At 47.8% G+C, this 17,618-nt stretch overlaps 1 protein-coding gene across 2 annotated transcripts in view; it reads left to right on the top strand.

Annotated features, from left to right (window-relative positions):
* The first annotated feature begins 716 nt into the window (after nt 1–716).
* Nucleotides 717–17,618, top strand: part of MAMDC2 (MAM domain containing 2) — a 177,610-nt gene continuing 160,708 nt past the window's right edge. For both annotated transcript variants that reach the window (XR_011379575.1, XM_002708194.5), the window contains exons 1-2: nt 717–1,114; nt 1,444–1,557. Coding sequence is in view for 1 of the 2 variants with exons in the window: in XM_002708194.5 (XP_002708240.3) it covers nt 1,081–1,114; nt 1,444–1,557 (148 nt within the window). In the remaining variant the exon portion in view is untranslated. The remainder of the gene's footprint in view (nt 1,115–1,443; nt 1,558–17,618) is intronic.

The raw sequence follows: 17,618 nt of genomic DNA, 5'->3' as shown, positions 1-17,618 counted from the left end.
GAGCCAGGAAGCCAGGTGGGAGCATGTGAGCGGAGGCTTTGAGACCGGAACGGGAGCTTGGCAGCCAGCGGTCCTGGAAGCTTGCCAAGAAGGTGCATAATCCCAGGCTCCCCCCTCCCCGCCCCCCCCCCCCGGCTCCGCCTTCCCCCACCCCATTGGAACCTCTGGGGGCGGGGCCTCCCGGGGATTCTGATGCACGCTCAAGTTTAGAAGCCAGTCACGAAAGTTCCTGCACAAATCGCGAAGAGGTTGGAGGAGCAACACCTCTTCCCTGGAAGAGATTGTTGGGAACGCAGAACTCCAAGCAAACTTGTAACAGACAGGTTCCTCCGCCCCAGACCTCCCCAAGCCCCCACCCACCACCCTGCGTCCCAGCTGAGTCCCTTGCAATCATCCATCCATCGCGATTCTCAGGAAAGGAGGAGTCTGCCCATTTCGGGGGCGCAGGGGACGCTGAGCACCAGGCATGCCTGACATTCCACTGGCTAAAAAGTTAGGGGGATGGGGCAGCACCGGGCCGGCAACGCAGAAAACCTTGAGAAGCAAAACTGGTTCCACGCCACCGTTTCTAAATTTTCTTTTAGCCTGTCCTAAGAGAATTCCATCCCCCTCCATTCTAGGGAGAAGAAGTTAAAATTAGGGCCAGGGCAGGACTGACACCCGCCAGATGCGGGGAGGCTGTCCCCAGAAATAAGCTGGTTCCCACCGCGAGGGGCGGGGCGGGTGCTTGCGGTCTCAGCCCAGCACAGGGGCTCGCGAAGGCCAGCCCCTCCCAGCAGCCTGCAAAGGTCTGGTCTCAAGCTTTAAAATCCCAGGCGCCGCTGGCCTTGCACAAGTGTGCAAGCGTCTCCTCCCTGTCCGGCAGCGCGATCGCCCGGGACCAGCCCAGCCGCCAGCCCCTCCGGCGTCCCGCTCTGCTCTCGGCACAAAGTGGAGCAGCGCCCAGGGCACGCTTTGCCGCGCGCCCGCCCCCCACGCTCGCCTCCTCCCGGGAGCGGCGGGTCCCAGCGAGCTGGCCGCTTGCATGCACCCAGTGCCTGTCCTCGTATTCTTCTTCCTCCTCCTCCTGCAAGCGTAACCATGCTGTTCAGGGGCTTCCTCCTGGCGGTGCAAGGTAAGAGCCTGCGGAGACCCCTGGGGGCGCGCTCGCGACTCTCTCGGGCTCCGGCTGCCCTGGCTGCCCTTGGTGGTCCCGCGAGCGGTGCTGAACTGGGCCATTCAAGTGCGCTTTCCGAACCGTCTGTGCAGCCACTAATCCCCAGCCCCTGGCCCAGTCGGGTTCGGGTGGGAGTGGGGTCGCGCCTGGGGGTGCTGCGGGAGGTAGCGCATCCCCGTGCGGCGGGCCTGCGCCCCACTTTACCAGGAGGCACCCCCAGGAAGCCCGCAGAGGGTGCAAACGCTCGCGGGCGGGCGTCCGAAACGAAACTGGCTTTGTGTCCACAGCCTTGCAGCTTGCTGGTGCCCTGGACCTGCCCGCGGGCTCCTGTGCCTTTGAAGAGGACACTTGCGGTTTTGGTTCGGTGTTTGCGTTTCTGCCGTGGATTTTGAATGAGGAAGGTAAGGGGGCTCTGTGGAGAGGGCCCGACGTAAACTTTCCGCGTGGATAACGTTATCTCGGAGTTCACTGCCCCGGGGAGGAAAAGTGTGAGTCACGGGTCGGGTCCGGTCTTCCAGCGCTCAGCTGTGCAGCATGGCTGGGGGAGGCGGGCCTTTGTTTACCTGGCCTGCGGGCAGAAGCTGGGAGGTTTGCCCCTCCTTCCAGCCCTCCTTAATAGAAGGGAAGCGAGGGGGCATGGGGGATGCCTTGACTGCTGCCGGCCAGCTCTGTGAGCCCCTGCAGGTCCTACTGGTGTGCTGGGAAAGTTGGGTGGTACAGGTTCTGGTCCAGCTTTGCAGATGTGGTTTCCAGATGCTGTACTGAGACCTGGGAGCTGTTCCCTCCCGCTGACTTTATGCCTGACGAGGGCTTTGCTGCATGGTTTCATCCCTTGTTCTAACCCAGCATTGGGCTACAGAGGAAACCAAGCCCACCACCCAATGTCCAAGGTCATGAGCTGGCGGGCTTTGGTTGTATTCAGTTGTATTCGGGTCCCCTCGGTCCCCCAAATCGGGCCAGCTGGGCTCCCTGGGGTCCTGGTGAGGCTGCAGGAACTGTCACCACAGCACAACTGCCCCAGGCTTCTTCTTGGAGCTTGCTGACTCTCACAGTAGGTGATGGCTGCAGCATTTACACACAAGGGCACCTCCCTCTTCCTTATCAAATGGCTGGTCCAGGTCCCTGTTACAGTCTCTCCACAGCCAACTCTAAGCATCTAGTCATGGGGAGAAGCAGGCAGGAAGAAGGGCAGTAGCAGTTTCCAGCAACTGCTAAATCTTGACTACTCCAGTTTTCTTAGTGGTAGCTGGGGAAAAGCAGTTTCCGGTTCATTATGGGTGGGATCCCTATCTTGCCGCTGGCCTTAGGGAAGTCACTCTTTATATCATCACCCACCCCTTTCCTTGTTCTGGTTGTGTAAAGCATCTTGTGTGCCCACCTTACCTATGCCACCTGTCTCAGGTGAGCATTGTTCTCCCACCCACAGCTTCTCAAACTTAAGCAGCATCAGACTTACCTGTGGGCGGGTGAAGGCACAGGTGGCTGGGCCCCACCCCATCAAGGTCTGGGGCTGGGACTGAGAGTTGCCTAGCAAGCACCCGGCTTGCTACTGCTGTGCTCTGGGGATGACCCCTGAGAAGCACAGGTGTCCACAGTGTGTGTTCATTTCCCACTCATTGCCCCAGACACACCTGTGCTGTTGACCCTGCGCAGGGCCAGGACCAGGTGGAAGGAGCCTGGGAGTGAGCAGCTTCCTCCTCTGTGTGCCAGGGGCTCCCCTCTTGCCTTCCCGTGGTGGGGACCTGAGGACAGGAAATCAGCAGCACTCCTGGAACCAGGGGCCCGTGTCCCTGAGCTCTCTCCCCTATCCCCTCCTGGGGAAGGGCCTCTCTCAGCCTGCCTCTGGGCCAGTGCATGCCACTGCCGGCTGCACACAAGCCACAGGAAGTGCTCTCTGCTGAACTGGCACTACAGCACCCACATGGCAGTTAAACAGTCCTCTTCCAGGGCAAACAGGAAGATGCTTATAGGAAAAGGTGGTTACAGTTTAATAGCATAATGAAGGCACTGTGGCTTTCCTCTTTGCTTGCTTTCTAACAGTCACTGCTTTCTGGGCCCACTGGCTGGGCTGGAAGGAGTTACTTCATTCTCCTCTGGGCCCCGCAGGGTGGAGCAGGCAGGTTAGCTTTCAGCCGTTACAGATCTTGTTTTCCAAAGGCCGGAATCTGGACATGGGCATCCTCTCCGGACTCCAGGGCAGTGTGGTAGCGCTGTGCCAGTTGCTGTGGTTGCTTGCTGAGAAGCCATCACTAAGAATTTCCCTTGTAAATTCATTGCACGATCGGTCAGTTAAGGTTAATAAAATTGTCCCAGGCTGAAGTTTGGCAAGCAGTTGATAAGCCTCTCTCAATGTTGACTTCATCTTGCTCCAGAAACCCTTTGAAAAGGGTTCCATCCACCTCGGTGTGTTGGACTCACCCTAGGAGGTTGTGGGTTTCAGGGAGTCTTGCTCACAAGCACTTGGAACACAAATGGTACTTCCTGTTTATCCTTGGTCACTAGGTTAACTTACAGTGGGGAGAACAATTCTAAAGCCAGTGGAGGAGTTAAGTCAGGAAACAGATCACAGAAGGTCAAATCTAGGGGTAGCTCGAAAAGTTTGCTCGTCTCAAAGTATCTCCCCTGCTGCCCCAGATTGTATTTGAGGTTGACTCCTTTGATTTGCTTGAAGGTTTCAGTCTCTAAGCATCTCTGGTTACAGTTCCAATGTCCCTTGTACATGGGCATTTGCACAGAATAGGTGGCTTTTGTCTGGCCAGCACGCTGTCTTAGGCTATGTGCAACCCAGGCTTGTCTGCTTTCTTATTTTGCCAGTGGTTTGCCCTTTCTTATTTTACAGTGGTTTGTATTCTTGATTTTCCTCTAAGTTGTAGAAATTATATATAATTGAAAGACACATGGAGAGATATCTCCCACCCAGTGGCTCACTCCCCCAAATGCCTGCAACAGCCCGGTCTTGTCCAGGCCAAAGCTCATGAGTAGCAGGGACCTCCACATACTTAAGCCATCACTCACTGCCTCCAGCAGTGCACACTAGCAGGAAGCTGCAGTCGGAAGCAGAGCCAGAGCTGAACTCCAGCACTCCTGTATGGGATGTGGGTGTTGGCAAGTGGCATCTTAACACTGCACCAAACGCCTGCTCCTAGAATACTTTGTTTTCCCCACCTTGTCAAAGGAAGTAAAATCACACCAGACTGAAATCTGAATTCACTTCCAAGTCATCGATCTGAATGAAAGCCAGGAAAGAAGGGGTGCATTTTGCCCTATGAAAAATAATCTTCTTTAATCATTTATTGGAGTCCCCTTGAGCAACGACTCTCAGCTGAAATCAAGGTTGCTTGTTCTGTTTTCTTGATGCCAGCTGTGGGGCAGAAGCCCTTTGACGGGGGATTCCTGGAGTCCGTAGAGTAGACCTCACATCTGAACTGTTACAATGCAAACTAGTCATTGGGTGGATTTGGCTTCACCCCCATTTTTGGACATTGTGGTTGAGTTCCTTAACCTAACTCTGTTGGTGGAATTGAGGAAGGGAGGGGTGAGAACTGAGTCCAGTACTGCTCCTTAACTGGAAGTTTGGAAGAGCAAGGTACCTGGGAGAGGAAGGCAGATACAGAGATGTGTCAAGTGAAGAGGTGGTGAAGAAGGAAATCCAAAGCTTTCAGTGTAGGAGAGATCTGCGTTTTTCTCCCACAATAGAAGTTGGCGTTTGAGAAATTGCCTCATATGGGGAAAGTGTGGATGATTTTTGTACCTGAGAGCAAGGGATGGCATCTGAGGCAGGAAGGCAAGCCAGGGTTTGGCATCACCAGGGGTTAGGGGTGTGGGCTTCAATAGCATGTACCAAAATCACATCATCAGCAGGTGTACGCATGTCTCCATCCATTTTTTATCCCTCCCGTCACCCAAACTTGTTCCTTCTCTTTTAAGGACATGCTTGGTTCCTTGGCCATCTGAGTTTCAGTTCTGCACTTAGTCACGTGCCACTTGTTATTAACGGTGATAAATATATTTATCACTGATATTTCTTGAAGTCCAGCTGAGTCAAAAGTCTGGCTAAGGTCCCAAGGGGCCTTCCTGTGGATGTAGGGCCAGTCTTCTCCTTCCTTTTTGCCTTGGGTCATGAAGTTCATAGGTGACCCCTGCCCTCCTGGGGTTTTTGGATGCTGCATCACCTCTGACTGTGCTCTTGGCACTCTCGAAACAGAATGGCAGCCTCCACATGGTGCAGAGGCTGGAAAGCAGCACAGGTAGGGGGCGTTCCTTGCATACTTCTTGGAGTTAGGCCTTAGGCACCATCCACTGCAGAGGAGCACAGGAAGGGCCAGGCAGGCTGCCAGTCATGACCACAGACTAGAGCGTTATTTCCTAGGCACATTGTTCTTTTTCCTTATCTCTGTGCTAGTAACCCTGTATCCACTGGGTCCTAGCCTCTGGAGTTTTGCTGTGTTGGAAACCATTTGTCAGAGACCCAGTTGCATTTCAGACATGTGAAAGAACACAGATTCCAAGATGCAATGCCTTAGGGCCACCAGACCCACAAAACATTACCTTGCATGCCCCAAACTTGAGTAGCAGTTAGTCACTCTTAGAGATCCTACCTACTTTCAATCTTCAGCATATATAAAAGGACTTGGCACACAGTAGGTGCTCAATAAAGCTGCTTCAATATGTTCATGGAAAAGTAGAATTGAAAGATAAGTTTATTTTAGTGCAAAAAGAAACTTTGAAATCCATGCACAGGGTTTTTTTTTTTTTTTTTTTTTTTTTTTTTTTTTTTTTTTTTTGTAATGTATGTTTTCATGTGTTTTTTTGCAGTCCTCTTGTAGGCATGGGTTTTTAAAAAAATATTTATTTAGGGCCGGCGCCGTGGCTCACTAGGCTAATCCTCCGCCTAGCGGCGCCGGCAGAGCGGGTTCTAGTCCCGGTCGGGGCGCCGGATTCTGTCCCGGTTGCCCGTCTTCCAGGCCAGCTCTCTGCTGTGGCCAGGGAGTGCAGTGGAGGATGGCCCAGGTGCTTGGGCCCTGCACCCCATGGGAGACCAGGAAAAGCACCTGGCTCCTGGCTCCTGCCATCGGATCAGCGCGGTGCGCCGGCCGCAGCACGCCGGCCACGGCGGCCATTGGAGGGTGAACCAACGGCAAAGGAAGACCTTTCTCTCTGTCTCTCTCTCTCACTGTCCACTCTGCCTGTCAAAAAAAATATTTATTTATTTATTTATTTGAAAGGCAGAGTTACACAGAGAAAAGGAGAGAGAGAGTGAGAGAGAGAGAGAGGTCCTCCATCTGCTGGTTCCCTCCCCAGATGGCTACAATGGTCAGAGCTGTGTGCTAATCCAAAGCCAGGAGCTAGGAGCTTCTTCCAGGTCTCCAATGCGGGTGCAGGGATCCAAGAATTTTGGCCATTCCCCATGCCTTCCTAGGCCAGAGCGATAGGAAGTGTATCAACTGGAACTTGAACTGGCACCCACATGGGATGCCAGCACCGCAGGCAGCAGCTCTACCCGGTATGCCACAGCACCAGCCCCTGCTGTAGGCATGGATTTGAAAATACTTCCCTTTTAATCCAATTTTTAGTGAAATTTACAAGTACCCTCATGTTTGATGAATAAATATAATATTGCATTTTCCTGTGTGCTCCTGGTTCATTCTTCAAGGGTGATTCTTTATCATGAGGAATGGTTGGTGTTGTTAATATGAATTCTGGGCAGCTTAGATTAGAATCCAGGCACTAGCCTTTCAAATTGTCTGGCCTTTGGCAAGTTATTTATCCTTGCTGTGTCTCAGATTCCTTGACTCTATAATGGAGATATTAGAAGTACCTATTTGATAAGATTATGGTGAAGACTATATAGTAATGCATTTAGCAGAGTGAGCATGTTACACATATAACATGCTATGACTGGTATTTCTAATAATTCTAGATTTGTATTTATCAATATCAATATCATAAACATCAGCTTTTCGAATTCAGATAGCTTTTCCAACACTGCTTCTGGGGAGCCAGAGAGTGAGATTTTCTCTTGCTGATAGTTTTGCTGTTTGCTCATCATTCCAACCAGAGGCAGAACCTTCTTTTGCATCTCTTTTGGCTCTATTTCAGGCATCCTTAAGCTTCCTCTCACTTATGTATGCTTGAATGAGGCGTGGATGGAAAGTAATAATGAGACTGAGTTTCACACTAGTCTTGCAGCCTCTCCTGGTGGCTCCTGCTTTTTCTCTGTAAATTTTTGGGTTTTGTCAGGAATTGTTGGCTTCCCGTCCCTTCACTCTCCCATCTCAGCCTGTGCTTCCCGATCTGTCCCACAGAGCTGGTGCCTGAGCCTCAGTCAGTTCTGGTATTGATGGTGCTGGTGCCTCCTTGTAGACCCCTAGTCAAAAGGATCTCTCATGCCCTAAGCTCTTGCGCAGGTTCTTAAGTCTTGCTTCCCTGTCAATCATTCTGGGTTCTTGTGTTGTCTTGCTTGACTGCCCCTTGGGATCTCACCTGCTTGTACTGTTATTGTCTGCCTGCTGCTCCTGCCTGGACTGATTTCTCTGGATTCAGGCTCTCTGTGGCCAACTCCCTTCCTGCCAAGGCCAACACCCAGGCTGCGTTCCTTCCTACTCAAACTACACTTGTCAAATGGGAAGTTGCTACCCAGCTCCTGGCCTGATTCTTACTACAACACTTGGGGATTTTTAGGATGTTTTCCTTTTCATAATTGGAGAAGTCAGCCAAGGTCACAGTATGCTAGGAGGAATAACAATTTCTTGCCATAGGACTTAAAGCTTTCAATGCTGTCTTCACAACTCTTAGCCTACAGTTACTGTGTTTTGTGGCTCATCTTGGGGTATAATATTCATTAATGGTCTTGGTTCTTAAAATAGAACCTCATTTTGTGGGTCACCCTAGCAGCTGTCCCATTTCAATAACTTATTAAGTTACGTGATTTCTAAGAATTTCAGTGTAACCCAGTTATAGCAACAGAAGTGATAGACATCTCATTAAGTAGAACTGACAGGGACTTGAACTTGTCTTGAGCATCCTGGCTGGTTTTACTGTGATTTTCACATCTGACAGATATCCCATAACTCTTCTTCCATTTTTATTATGCTGTCTTAATCAGCTGAATTATATGAATGTATCCATGCATTCGGGTCTAGGTTCTTAAATAATTATCTGTCTACCTACATACCTGTCTTAGGAAGAAGGGAGTGAATAACACAGAAGAACAGATAGCTAGTGATAAATGAGGAGATTATTTAGGAGCAAGGAACTTCCCAGGATATCAAAAATCCTTTGCATATGAATGACCCTGTTTTGCTTAGGCAGTGATTCTCAGCCCTGGTTGAACATTTTTAAAAAACAAATCACATAAAATTTTTCTTACGAATAGTCATGTCCAGCTCCTACTCCAACAGATTCTCAATTATTTGGCCAGAAATAGGGCCAGACTTGGCTTTATTAAAACATAAACATACGATGACAAAGGAACAAACTCTTTAGGTGATTGTAATATGTGTCTACGGTTGAGGATTGTGCACTGGAAAGATTGCCAGCTCCCCAGTCTCTCCAGATATAAGAAAGAAGGAATGTCCTCTTTGGACAATTCTTTGATGCTTACCAGTTGCCGACAGGCTAAAGTATAAACTGCTTAGGTTGACATTCAAGGCCCTGCTTGATTTGCCCCAATTATATTTCTACCCTTCTCTTCCTCCAACCCCAAATATGCTGTTGGCTTAACACACCCTTTACTTTCTTACCTCTTACTCCATTTGTACTGTTTCATACATCCACATGACCTTGCCTTTTTATTTCCCTATCTCGTTTTGAAGTATTTAAATACGATCCAGTTTAAGACAGTTCAGTCCTTTCTGAAAACATTCCATGATTTTCCCTGGGTGAAATGAACATTTCCCTTCCCTCCCCTCCCATTGACTCCTTTGCTTTTCACCGTGTAAATCTCCTTGTGGGGTGTCCACCCCAGCACCTCATCAGAGTGTCCCATCTCTGAGAAACAGGATCACATCCTCCCCACAGTGCCTGACAAGAGTGTGTGCTATCAGCACTTAAAATTTAATCCATCTCTTAAGTCCTTGTTGAGATTGCTAGGGAAAAGAGAAAAAAATAAAAATAGAAAACCTTGACATTTTTCCCTGTAGTGAAAGAGGTTGTGTTTAATAATCCCTCCTACAACAGGACTTCAAAGACATTGGAGCCTGATGTTTTATTTCCAAATCTAACAGTGAAACAGCATTTCAGTTTACTCACCAATACATGGTCTGCTTCATCTGTGACATGCCCTGGACACATAGCTCTTGGTTGCTCACCCATCAGGGCTGCCTGAGTCCCTTGATCCTCTGCCATCACAAACAACCTTGAGAGCAACACTGCTGGATCTGAGAAGTATTTTTTGGCAAACAATTATTAGACTTTGAACTAGTTCTTGAGAGCTGGTGTTTCTGAGGAACTCAGGTGTAAGGTAACAATTGTATCCACCTGAATGAGTAAAAGCAGGTAAGGTTATTTGTCTGCTCCAGGAAGAAATTCTTACACATGAATGTGACATTTAAAAGCCCCAGGATCAGGCCTTTGATTCCATGAGATCTGCCAGCATATTTGCTTTCCCTGCTTTGTGAGACAATTCTCTTTGTTTCACGGGATTCGCAAGCTAAGAATAAGATAATAAAGTCAAAGAAGTGATATTATACTTTAACTTCATGGCATCATAAGTGAATCAATACAGAAAAAGCTGTTGAAGAATATTCATTCTGTGAAGGAGCATTTGTGTCCCTACTCTCCATCAGACGGTATGTTAGTCATTGTAGTACCCAGTACATGAGTAGACAGTGCGTCAGGTATGCAGTTCCTCTCCTTAGTGGCAGCCACAGACCCTCAGGAGGTCTGTAACTGTGGCAAAGTAAGGGATACATAGAGAGACCTTAATTGCTGACAGCATGAAGGGGCTATGGAAAGGATATCATTAACTCTCAGAATCAACTGGAAGCCTAGAGATCTGTATTTGGGCAAGAATAAAGACATGCAAGGTGTAGGCTGGATCCTGCTGAAAGAACCATCTGTGTGACTTTGCCATTGGACAGTCGTTATTCCAATGCTGGACCCACCTGTCTGTTCAAAGGCTGTGAGAAAGCTCAATCTGAAGGAGATAAAACTGGCTCTGGACTGGCTAATTGGAGGACTATCCAGGTGGTCTAAGGGGAAGATGAAGAGCGCCTGAATTAGGGCATGGGTATTAGGTAGAAAAGGGAAAGAGTGAATAAGACTATAGAGAGGATGAAATTGGGAGTGCTGAGTCCAAAGGAGAGGGACTCCCTTACTCAGAGTTTGAGCAGTGGTTTCTTGGTGGTGCAACAATGGAGAGAATTTCAACAGGAATATCCTGTTTAGGGTAGAAAAAGATAGGATCTTCTCTGAGCTGCCTGGGAAGAGTCTGGACAGAACAATGGCTATGTACGCCAAGAGTCCTTCACTGAGTGGTGACTGCAAAACGTGTGAAATCTTATTTTTACATTAAATGCAGGGGTAGTAGGAAGTCTGTGGTAATTATGGTATGTCCTGGAACTTGCTCATTAAAAAGTAAAAACAGGCGGGTGTGTGGCGTAGCAGGTTAATCTGCCATCTGCAGCACTGGCCTCCCATATGGGCACCGTTTGAAGTCCCGGCTGCTCCACTTTTGATCCAGCTCCCTGTTGATGGCCTGGGACAGCAGTGGAAGGTGGCCCAAGTTCTTGGGCCCCTGCATTCACATCGGAGACCCAGAAGAAGCTCTTGGCTCCTGCCTTCAGATCAGCTCAGCTCTGGCCATTGCGGCCATTTGGGGAGTGAACCAGCAGATGAAAGACTTTTCTCTGCCTCTCCCTCTGTAACTCTGCCTTTCAAATAAATGAAGTCAACCTTTTTCAAAAGTAAAACCAAATCTTCTAGAAGCTGCAGGAGAATATTTTAGGTTTCAGGGACCTTCAGTGGGATAACATGTCTGTTTCCAATATAGAGTAGCTCCAGATGAGAAGTGTGAAGTGAAACCTAATCACGAGGGGCTGATGTGGTGAAGCAGAAAATGCCGTCCTCTGCAGTGCTGACATCTCATATGGGCGCTGGTTCAAGTCCTGGTTGCTCCAGTTCCAATCCAGCTCCCTGGTCATGCACCTGGGAAAGCAGTGGAGATGGCCCAAGTGCTTAGGACCCTGTACTGACATGGGAGACCCTGAAGAAGCTCCTGGCTACTGGCTCTGGCCTGTCCCCGTGGCCATATTGGGAGTGAACCAGCAGATGGAAGATCTTTCTCTCTGTGATTCTAACTTTGAAATATGTAAATAAATAAATCTTAAAAAAAAAAACTCACACAATAGCTTTCTATGTAGCTGGAGTCCGAGTCTTACAGGTAGCATTTAATAGTGCATGCTAAGAACACTTTTGGCCATTATCTCTAACCTTCACAACAATTTTGAAGGCCATTATTATCAGCATTTCATGGTTGAGGAAGTATGAAATACAGAGAGATTAAGACAACATGCCTGGCCGGCGCCGCGGCTCACTAGGCTAATCCTCCGCCTAGCGGCGCCGGCACACCGGGTTCTAGTCCCGGTTGGGGCGCCGGATTCTGTCCCGGTTGCCCCTCTTCCAGGCCAGCTCTCTGCTGTGGCCAGGGAGTGCAGTGGAGGATGGCCCAGGTGCTTGGACCCTGCACCCCATGGGAGACCAGGAAAAGCACCTGGCTCCTGGCTCCTGCCATCGGATCAGCGCGGTGCGCCGGCCGCAGCGCACCGCGGCCATTGGAGGGTGAACCAACGGCAAAAGGAAGACCTTTCTCTCTGTCTCTCTCTCTCACTGTCCACTCTGCCTGTCAAAAAAAAAAAAAAAAAAAAAAAAAAAAAAAAAAAACATGCCTGAGGCTGGCACTGTAGTACAGCAGGTTAAGCTGCCAACTTCTGACACTAATATCCCATATCAGAGTGTTGGTCTGAGTCCTGGCTCTGCTTCCAATCCAACTTTCTGCTAATAATGTGCCTGGGAAGGCAGCAAAAGATAGCCCAAGTGCTTTGGCCCCTGCCACCCATGTGGGAGACCCAAATGTAATTCCAGGTTTCTGGCTTCAGCCTGGCCCACACATGGCTGTTGTGGCCATTTGGACAGTGAACCAGTGGATGGAAAATTTCTCCTTCTCCTTCCTCCTCTCTATCTTCCCTCTCCCTCCCCCTCTTCTCTCTGTCTCCGGTATTCTGCCTTTAAAATCAATATTTCAAAAAATCAGGCCTAAGGCAATGGTGGGAGAATGAGGCTACCAACTGGAGCTCTCTTAGCAGGTCCCTAGACTTGAGCTTCACTTGGCCCTGACTGCCTCCAGCCATGAGTAGGATGTTGCCTTTCGTGTGCAGAGCTCAGCACTAAGGAAGACAGCAGGGTTTATGCGTCTCCAGAGATGGCGGGAATCTTCTGCAAGATGCTGCTGATGTGCCAACATTCCATGAGCTCCCCTGAGCTCCCAGCCGCTGTTAGTATGGCTCTCGTGCAAGCCGTCAGCCAGCATCACATAGGGACGGGGCAATGTGATTTGTTTTTTCAGTAACACATTAATGTTCTCTCTTGGAACCATCTGAAGGAGTCTCTTCTCAGTCCTCAGCATAATCTTGGAAGAGAACTTCAAGGAAAATTTAGTTTGACCTAAAATACTTTGGCAGTCTTAAGGAGTACTCCTAAATATTCAAATACTTCAAATTCATCTATTCCTACCATGAAGGAATTGAAAGAGTAGGTCAGTCAATGCGTCTTCAAAGGCTGGTTGCTGTATAGACAGGCATTCTGGTGCTTTTCATTCTATTACTCTTAACAGAATGGCGGTGTTTCTATACGTCAATGTGATATATAATTTAGCTGGATGCATTGAGAACTTTCCACTCCTTATTTGAAGAGCTTTTGCTTCACTGCCAGGGAGAGCTGAAGTGTTCTTTGGGGCCGTGCTTGGAATGAAGATGACTTTAATATGCTTTTGCTTTCTTCAAAAGCCGTCTCCTTTGCTTACCAATATTTTAGGACTATGACCATCCAGCCTGAAGTTGTAACTCAGGAAGTTTTCTTTTTTAAGCTTCTACAAATTTCTTCTATTTATTTGATTTTCTTAAAAATGAGTAATAGAGGGGATGGTTAGAGAATTTTCTTATGAAGTGTTTTGATCCTGTATAAGCCCATTTGAGCTTTATGGAAACAAACCCCTTGATTTTTCATTACAAATCATAAACAATAAATAATAAGTGTCTGAAATCATACCTTTGTTTCTAAAACTTTTTTTCTTTTTGCACGTATTCTTAGGATGAAAATGTGAGTTAACTTCTGTATCTTTTCTCTTTCCTTTTAAAAGAACCAATGCTTAAGATTGGTGCCTTTTTGAACTTACCTTTGGTATATGGAGAAAAAAATGAAAAAGAAACCCTAGGTTATCTGCATGTATTAGCAGTGTAGATTTTCATCTTTCTTGTCAACCTAAAATACTTACCCACCCACGCTTGGCTCGTCCCAACTCTTGTGTAATGATGGGGAAGTGACGTTGGAGGGAACACATTTCAAGATGCTTTGTATTGATGTAAGGTATGATTTATTTTTATAATCTTGGGCTTGTAGACCAGGATTTATTTGCTTTCTATACATAGGAAAGATCTTCCAAAATTTATAGAAAATGCATATTATGAAAAAAACTACATGGATTTCAAAATTGCTTTGTACCAAAATAGACTTCTCTTTTGATTCCATTTTTCCATTAACAGTTTAAAGCCCTCTCACTCTCATATGCTTCAAAGAGTGTTTTGTTTGTTTGTTTGTTTTTTTTTTTAGATAGGCAGAGTAGACAGTGAGAGAGAAAGGTCTTCCCTTTTCCGTTGGTTCACCCTCCAATGGCCGCTGCGGCCTGCACACCGCACTGATCCGAAGCCAGAAGCCAGGTGCTTCCTCCTGGTCTCCCATGTGGGTGCCCAAGGACTTGGGCCATCCTCCTCTGCACTCCCGGGCCACAGCAAAGAGGAAGAGGAGCAACTGGTACAGAATCCGGCGCCCCAACCGAGACTAGAACCCGGGGTGCCAGCACCACAGGTGGAGGATTAGCCTATTGAGCTGCAGCGCCGGCCCAAAGAGTGTTTTAAGTCAAAAGAAAAATTCTGATAATAGTAGAGCATAAATTCCAGGTTTTTAGACTACTTCCCTTTAAAGAACCTATTGGTAAGTACCAATGGTGTCTTAATTTCTGTTAGGTTCAAGTTCTTCTTTAAAACTGCAGTTTGGGCTGGCGCCATGGCTCAGTAGGCTAATCCTCCGCCTTGTGGCGCCGGCACACCAGGTTTTAGTCCCGGGCGTGGTGCCAGATTCTGTCCCGGTTGCCCCTCTTCCAGGCCAGCTCTCTGCTGTGGCCCGGGAGTGCAGTGGAGGATAGCCCAAGTGCTTGGGCCCTGCATCCCATGGGAGACCAGGAGAAGTACCTGGCTCCTGCCTTCGGATCAGCGTGGTGAGCTGGCCACAGTGCGCCGGCCGCGGTGGCCATTGGAGGGTGAACCAACGGCAAAAGGAAGACCTTTCTCTCTGTCTCTCTGTCTCTCTCTCTCACCGTCCACTCTGCCTGTAAAAAACAAAAAACAAAAAACAAAAATCTGCAGTTTGATCATATATATCCTCTCCCTCCCCCTCCCCTCCCCTTCCCTTTCCCCCTCCCCCCCCCCCCCCATTAACTGGAGAGGTGGTGAGAATGAGTACTGGATCATTCCCCAAATGTTTGCATCAGCCAGAGGTGGGCCAGGCCAAAGCCAGGAGTCAGGAACTCTGTCTGGGTCTCCTGTGTGGGTGGCAGGGACCCCAGTACTTTAACCATCACCTGCCGCCTCCTGAGGTACATACTAGCAGGAAACTGGATAGGAAGCAGAATAGGGACTTGAAGCTAGGCTCTCCCATATGGGATGTGGGTGTCTCAAGCAGTGTGTTAATCACAAGGCTGAATGCCTGCCCCAAGTTCAAGTTTGATCCAAATGGCCCTTTGTGTTTCAAGTATCCTGCTATCAACTTTTGAGAGGGGACAAGTGTGATCTATTTGTGTGACAGCTAAACGTGGACAGCTCAGTGGATACGATATTTCCACCCATCACATCAGATTATCCCTCCAGCCTCTTCTCTTCCTACAGACTGAGTTACTCAGCAGTCAAAATTGTTGAAAGATGAAAAGGGTGCAAAATAGTTGGTATATTTAATTAACTCTTTCCATTTGTCATTTTGGTTCTCAGGAAGTCATTCATATTTTTGTGAATGTATTTCTGTCATACAATAAACTTGGACACATTTATGAGCAGTCTCGTGCTGAGCATAATATGAGTCTGGTAGTCAAAGAATTCTTAGAAAGTTAATGAGTCTTGCAAAAATAGATAATACTCACCATCATTCTATCCAAACGTGCAGTAAATCATGGTGGAGCACCAAAGGCGCTGGATCTGAAATTCAAATGATCGAAGAACTTTGCCTTGGGAGTGTTTGACAAAGGAACAAGTCTGGAGAGCAGGCAGCAGGGATTCCCACTTCAGCTCCTTTCCCTCTCTGTCACCAGCCACCTAGTGTGTTGCCGTTTGACTCGCCATGGAGGTTATGGTTGAGTTGAGGATGATGAGAGGTTGAGCGTGATGCCTGGGGTGTTTGTTATAAATAGTTCGAGAGTGGACACAATGATAATCATTTTTCATGTTTATCCTTAAAGCTCATTTCAGAGACGCTAAACTCAAAGACCAAAGTAGCATTTGTAAGCATTTGCTGAGTTCTGCGTGTTCGTGTTGTCATTGAACTTGAAGATCTAGTAGGGAAATTAATAATGACAATTATTTTATTGAACATGTTTTGGGAAATTATTATATGCTAAACACAATGCCTTCCACATATCCTCTCACTGAATTTTCATAATGACCCAATGGGGAAGGTCGGTGAAGTGAAAACTGGGATTTTTAATATTCCCAGCACACTGACTACGTAATGATCAGCGCCTGGATTTTTAGCTAGATTTGCCTTCAAAGACTAAGGGAACAACCACTGTTTTATGTTGCCTCCATATTCCCGCTATGCCTTGAGTCTCAAAGGATCTTTGGAACATAAATAATAACAGTTGGAGCTGTTGTTGGCACAGTGGTTAACCTGTGGCTCGCAGCACCCACATCCCGTAGCAGAGTGCCAGTTTGAATCTATTCCACTTCCATTCCAGCTTCCTGCCAATGTGCCTGGGAAGGCAGCAGAGGATGGTCCAAATACTGGGGCCCTTGTCACCCACGTGGGAGACCCAGTTGGAGTTCCAGGCTCCTGGCTTTGACCTGATCCAGTCCTACCTGTTGCTGGCATTTGGGAGTGAACCAGCAAATGGAAGATCAGTGTCTCTTTCTCTGTCTGTCTCTCTGCCTTTTAAATAAAAAATCTTTTAAATAACACTAATTATATAGCTAACACTTATGGAGTGATGTCTCTTGTCTATGTGTTGTTCTAAAGGTTTTAGAACAACTTTTCCAACAGCCTGGTGGGTTGGGTCCTATTGTCAGTCCCATTTTAGAGCTGAGAAAAGTGAGGCATACAGAGACAAGCAGGTCACACAAAGATGCTAGGAAGCAGGGCTGTGTCTTATGAAAAGGCTTCAGGCTGCAGGCTGTCTTCTTCTCAGAGGGAAATAGTGATTGTAATATTCTTTGTTCCCCATTGCACTTTGAGACGAGAAACCTTTCCACTTGAATTCTGATGTGAGTGAGTGAGAGAACCGTGTGAGATCTCTCTTGCCAGAGTCTCCCATACACAGAGCTCAGCCCACAGATACATTCTAATTCAAGGAAATTTTAAATCAGTCTTTTTCTTTAGAAATGGCACGGAGCCCTGGGACACCAGAGGAATTTCTGCTTGGTTCCAAGTTCTCCGTGAGATTAACTGGAGAACTCCTGTGAGAGTCGCACGCTCCGAGGGTCCTCACGACTGCCCCGCATTCTCTGGACAAATTCCAGTTGTGCTTGTGCTCCCTGATAATCTTAATGGTCTTGTTTGGAAAATGAGTCCAGTAAGAGTTGCCTGCTTGGGTTGTGCAAAAAACATGTGCAAACTGACATGGGTAAGGATGAACCAGGAAGCACCATGTAAGCCTAAGGACAAAGTCCTCTGACCTTGGAATAAGGGCAGAGGGAGAGATCAGTTTTTGTCTTTTCATTATGTAATGGTCACTTCTTTTGACTCCTGGGCTATGAACATGCACCTTTCATTTAATTCTTTTTTTTTTTTTAATTTATTCATTGAGGCAGAGTTGCAGAGACAGAGAAAGAAAGAGATCTGTCATCTATTGGTTCACTCTCCAAATGGCCACAATGGCCATGGGGCTAGGCCAGGCCAAAGTCAGGAGGCTGGAACTCCCTCTGGGTCTCCCAAATGTTGTCAAGGAGCCAAGCACCCAGGCCATCTTCTGCTTTCCCAGAATTAACAG

The sequence above is a fragment of the Oryctolagus cuniculus genome, chromosome 1 (assembly GCF_964237555.1).
Source record: "Oryctolagus cuniculus chromosome 1, mOryCun1.1, whole genome shotgun sequence".
Taxonomy (NCBI): Eukaryota; Metazoa; Chordata; class Mammalia; order Lagomorpha; family Leporidae; genus Oryctolagus; species Oryctolagus cuniculus.
This window is presented reverse-complemented; position numbering and strand designations above follow the sequence as displayed.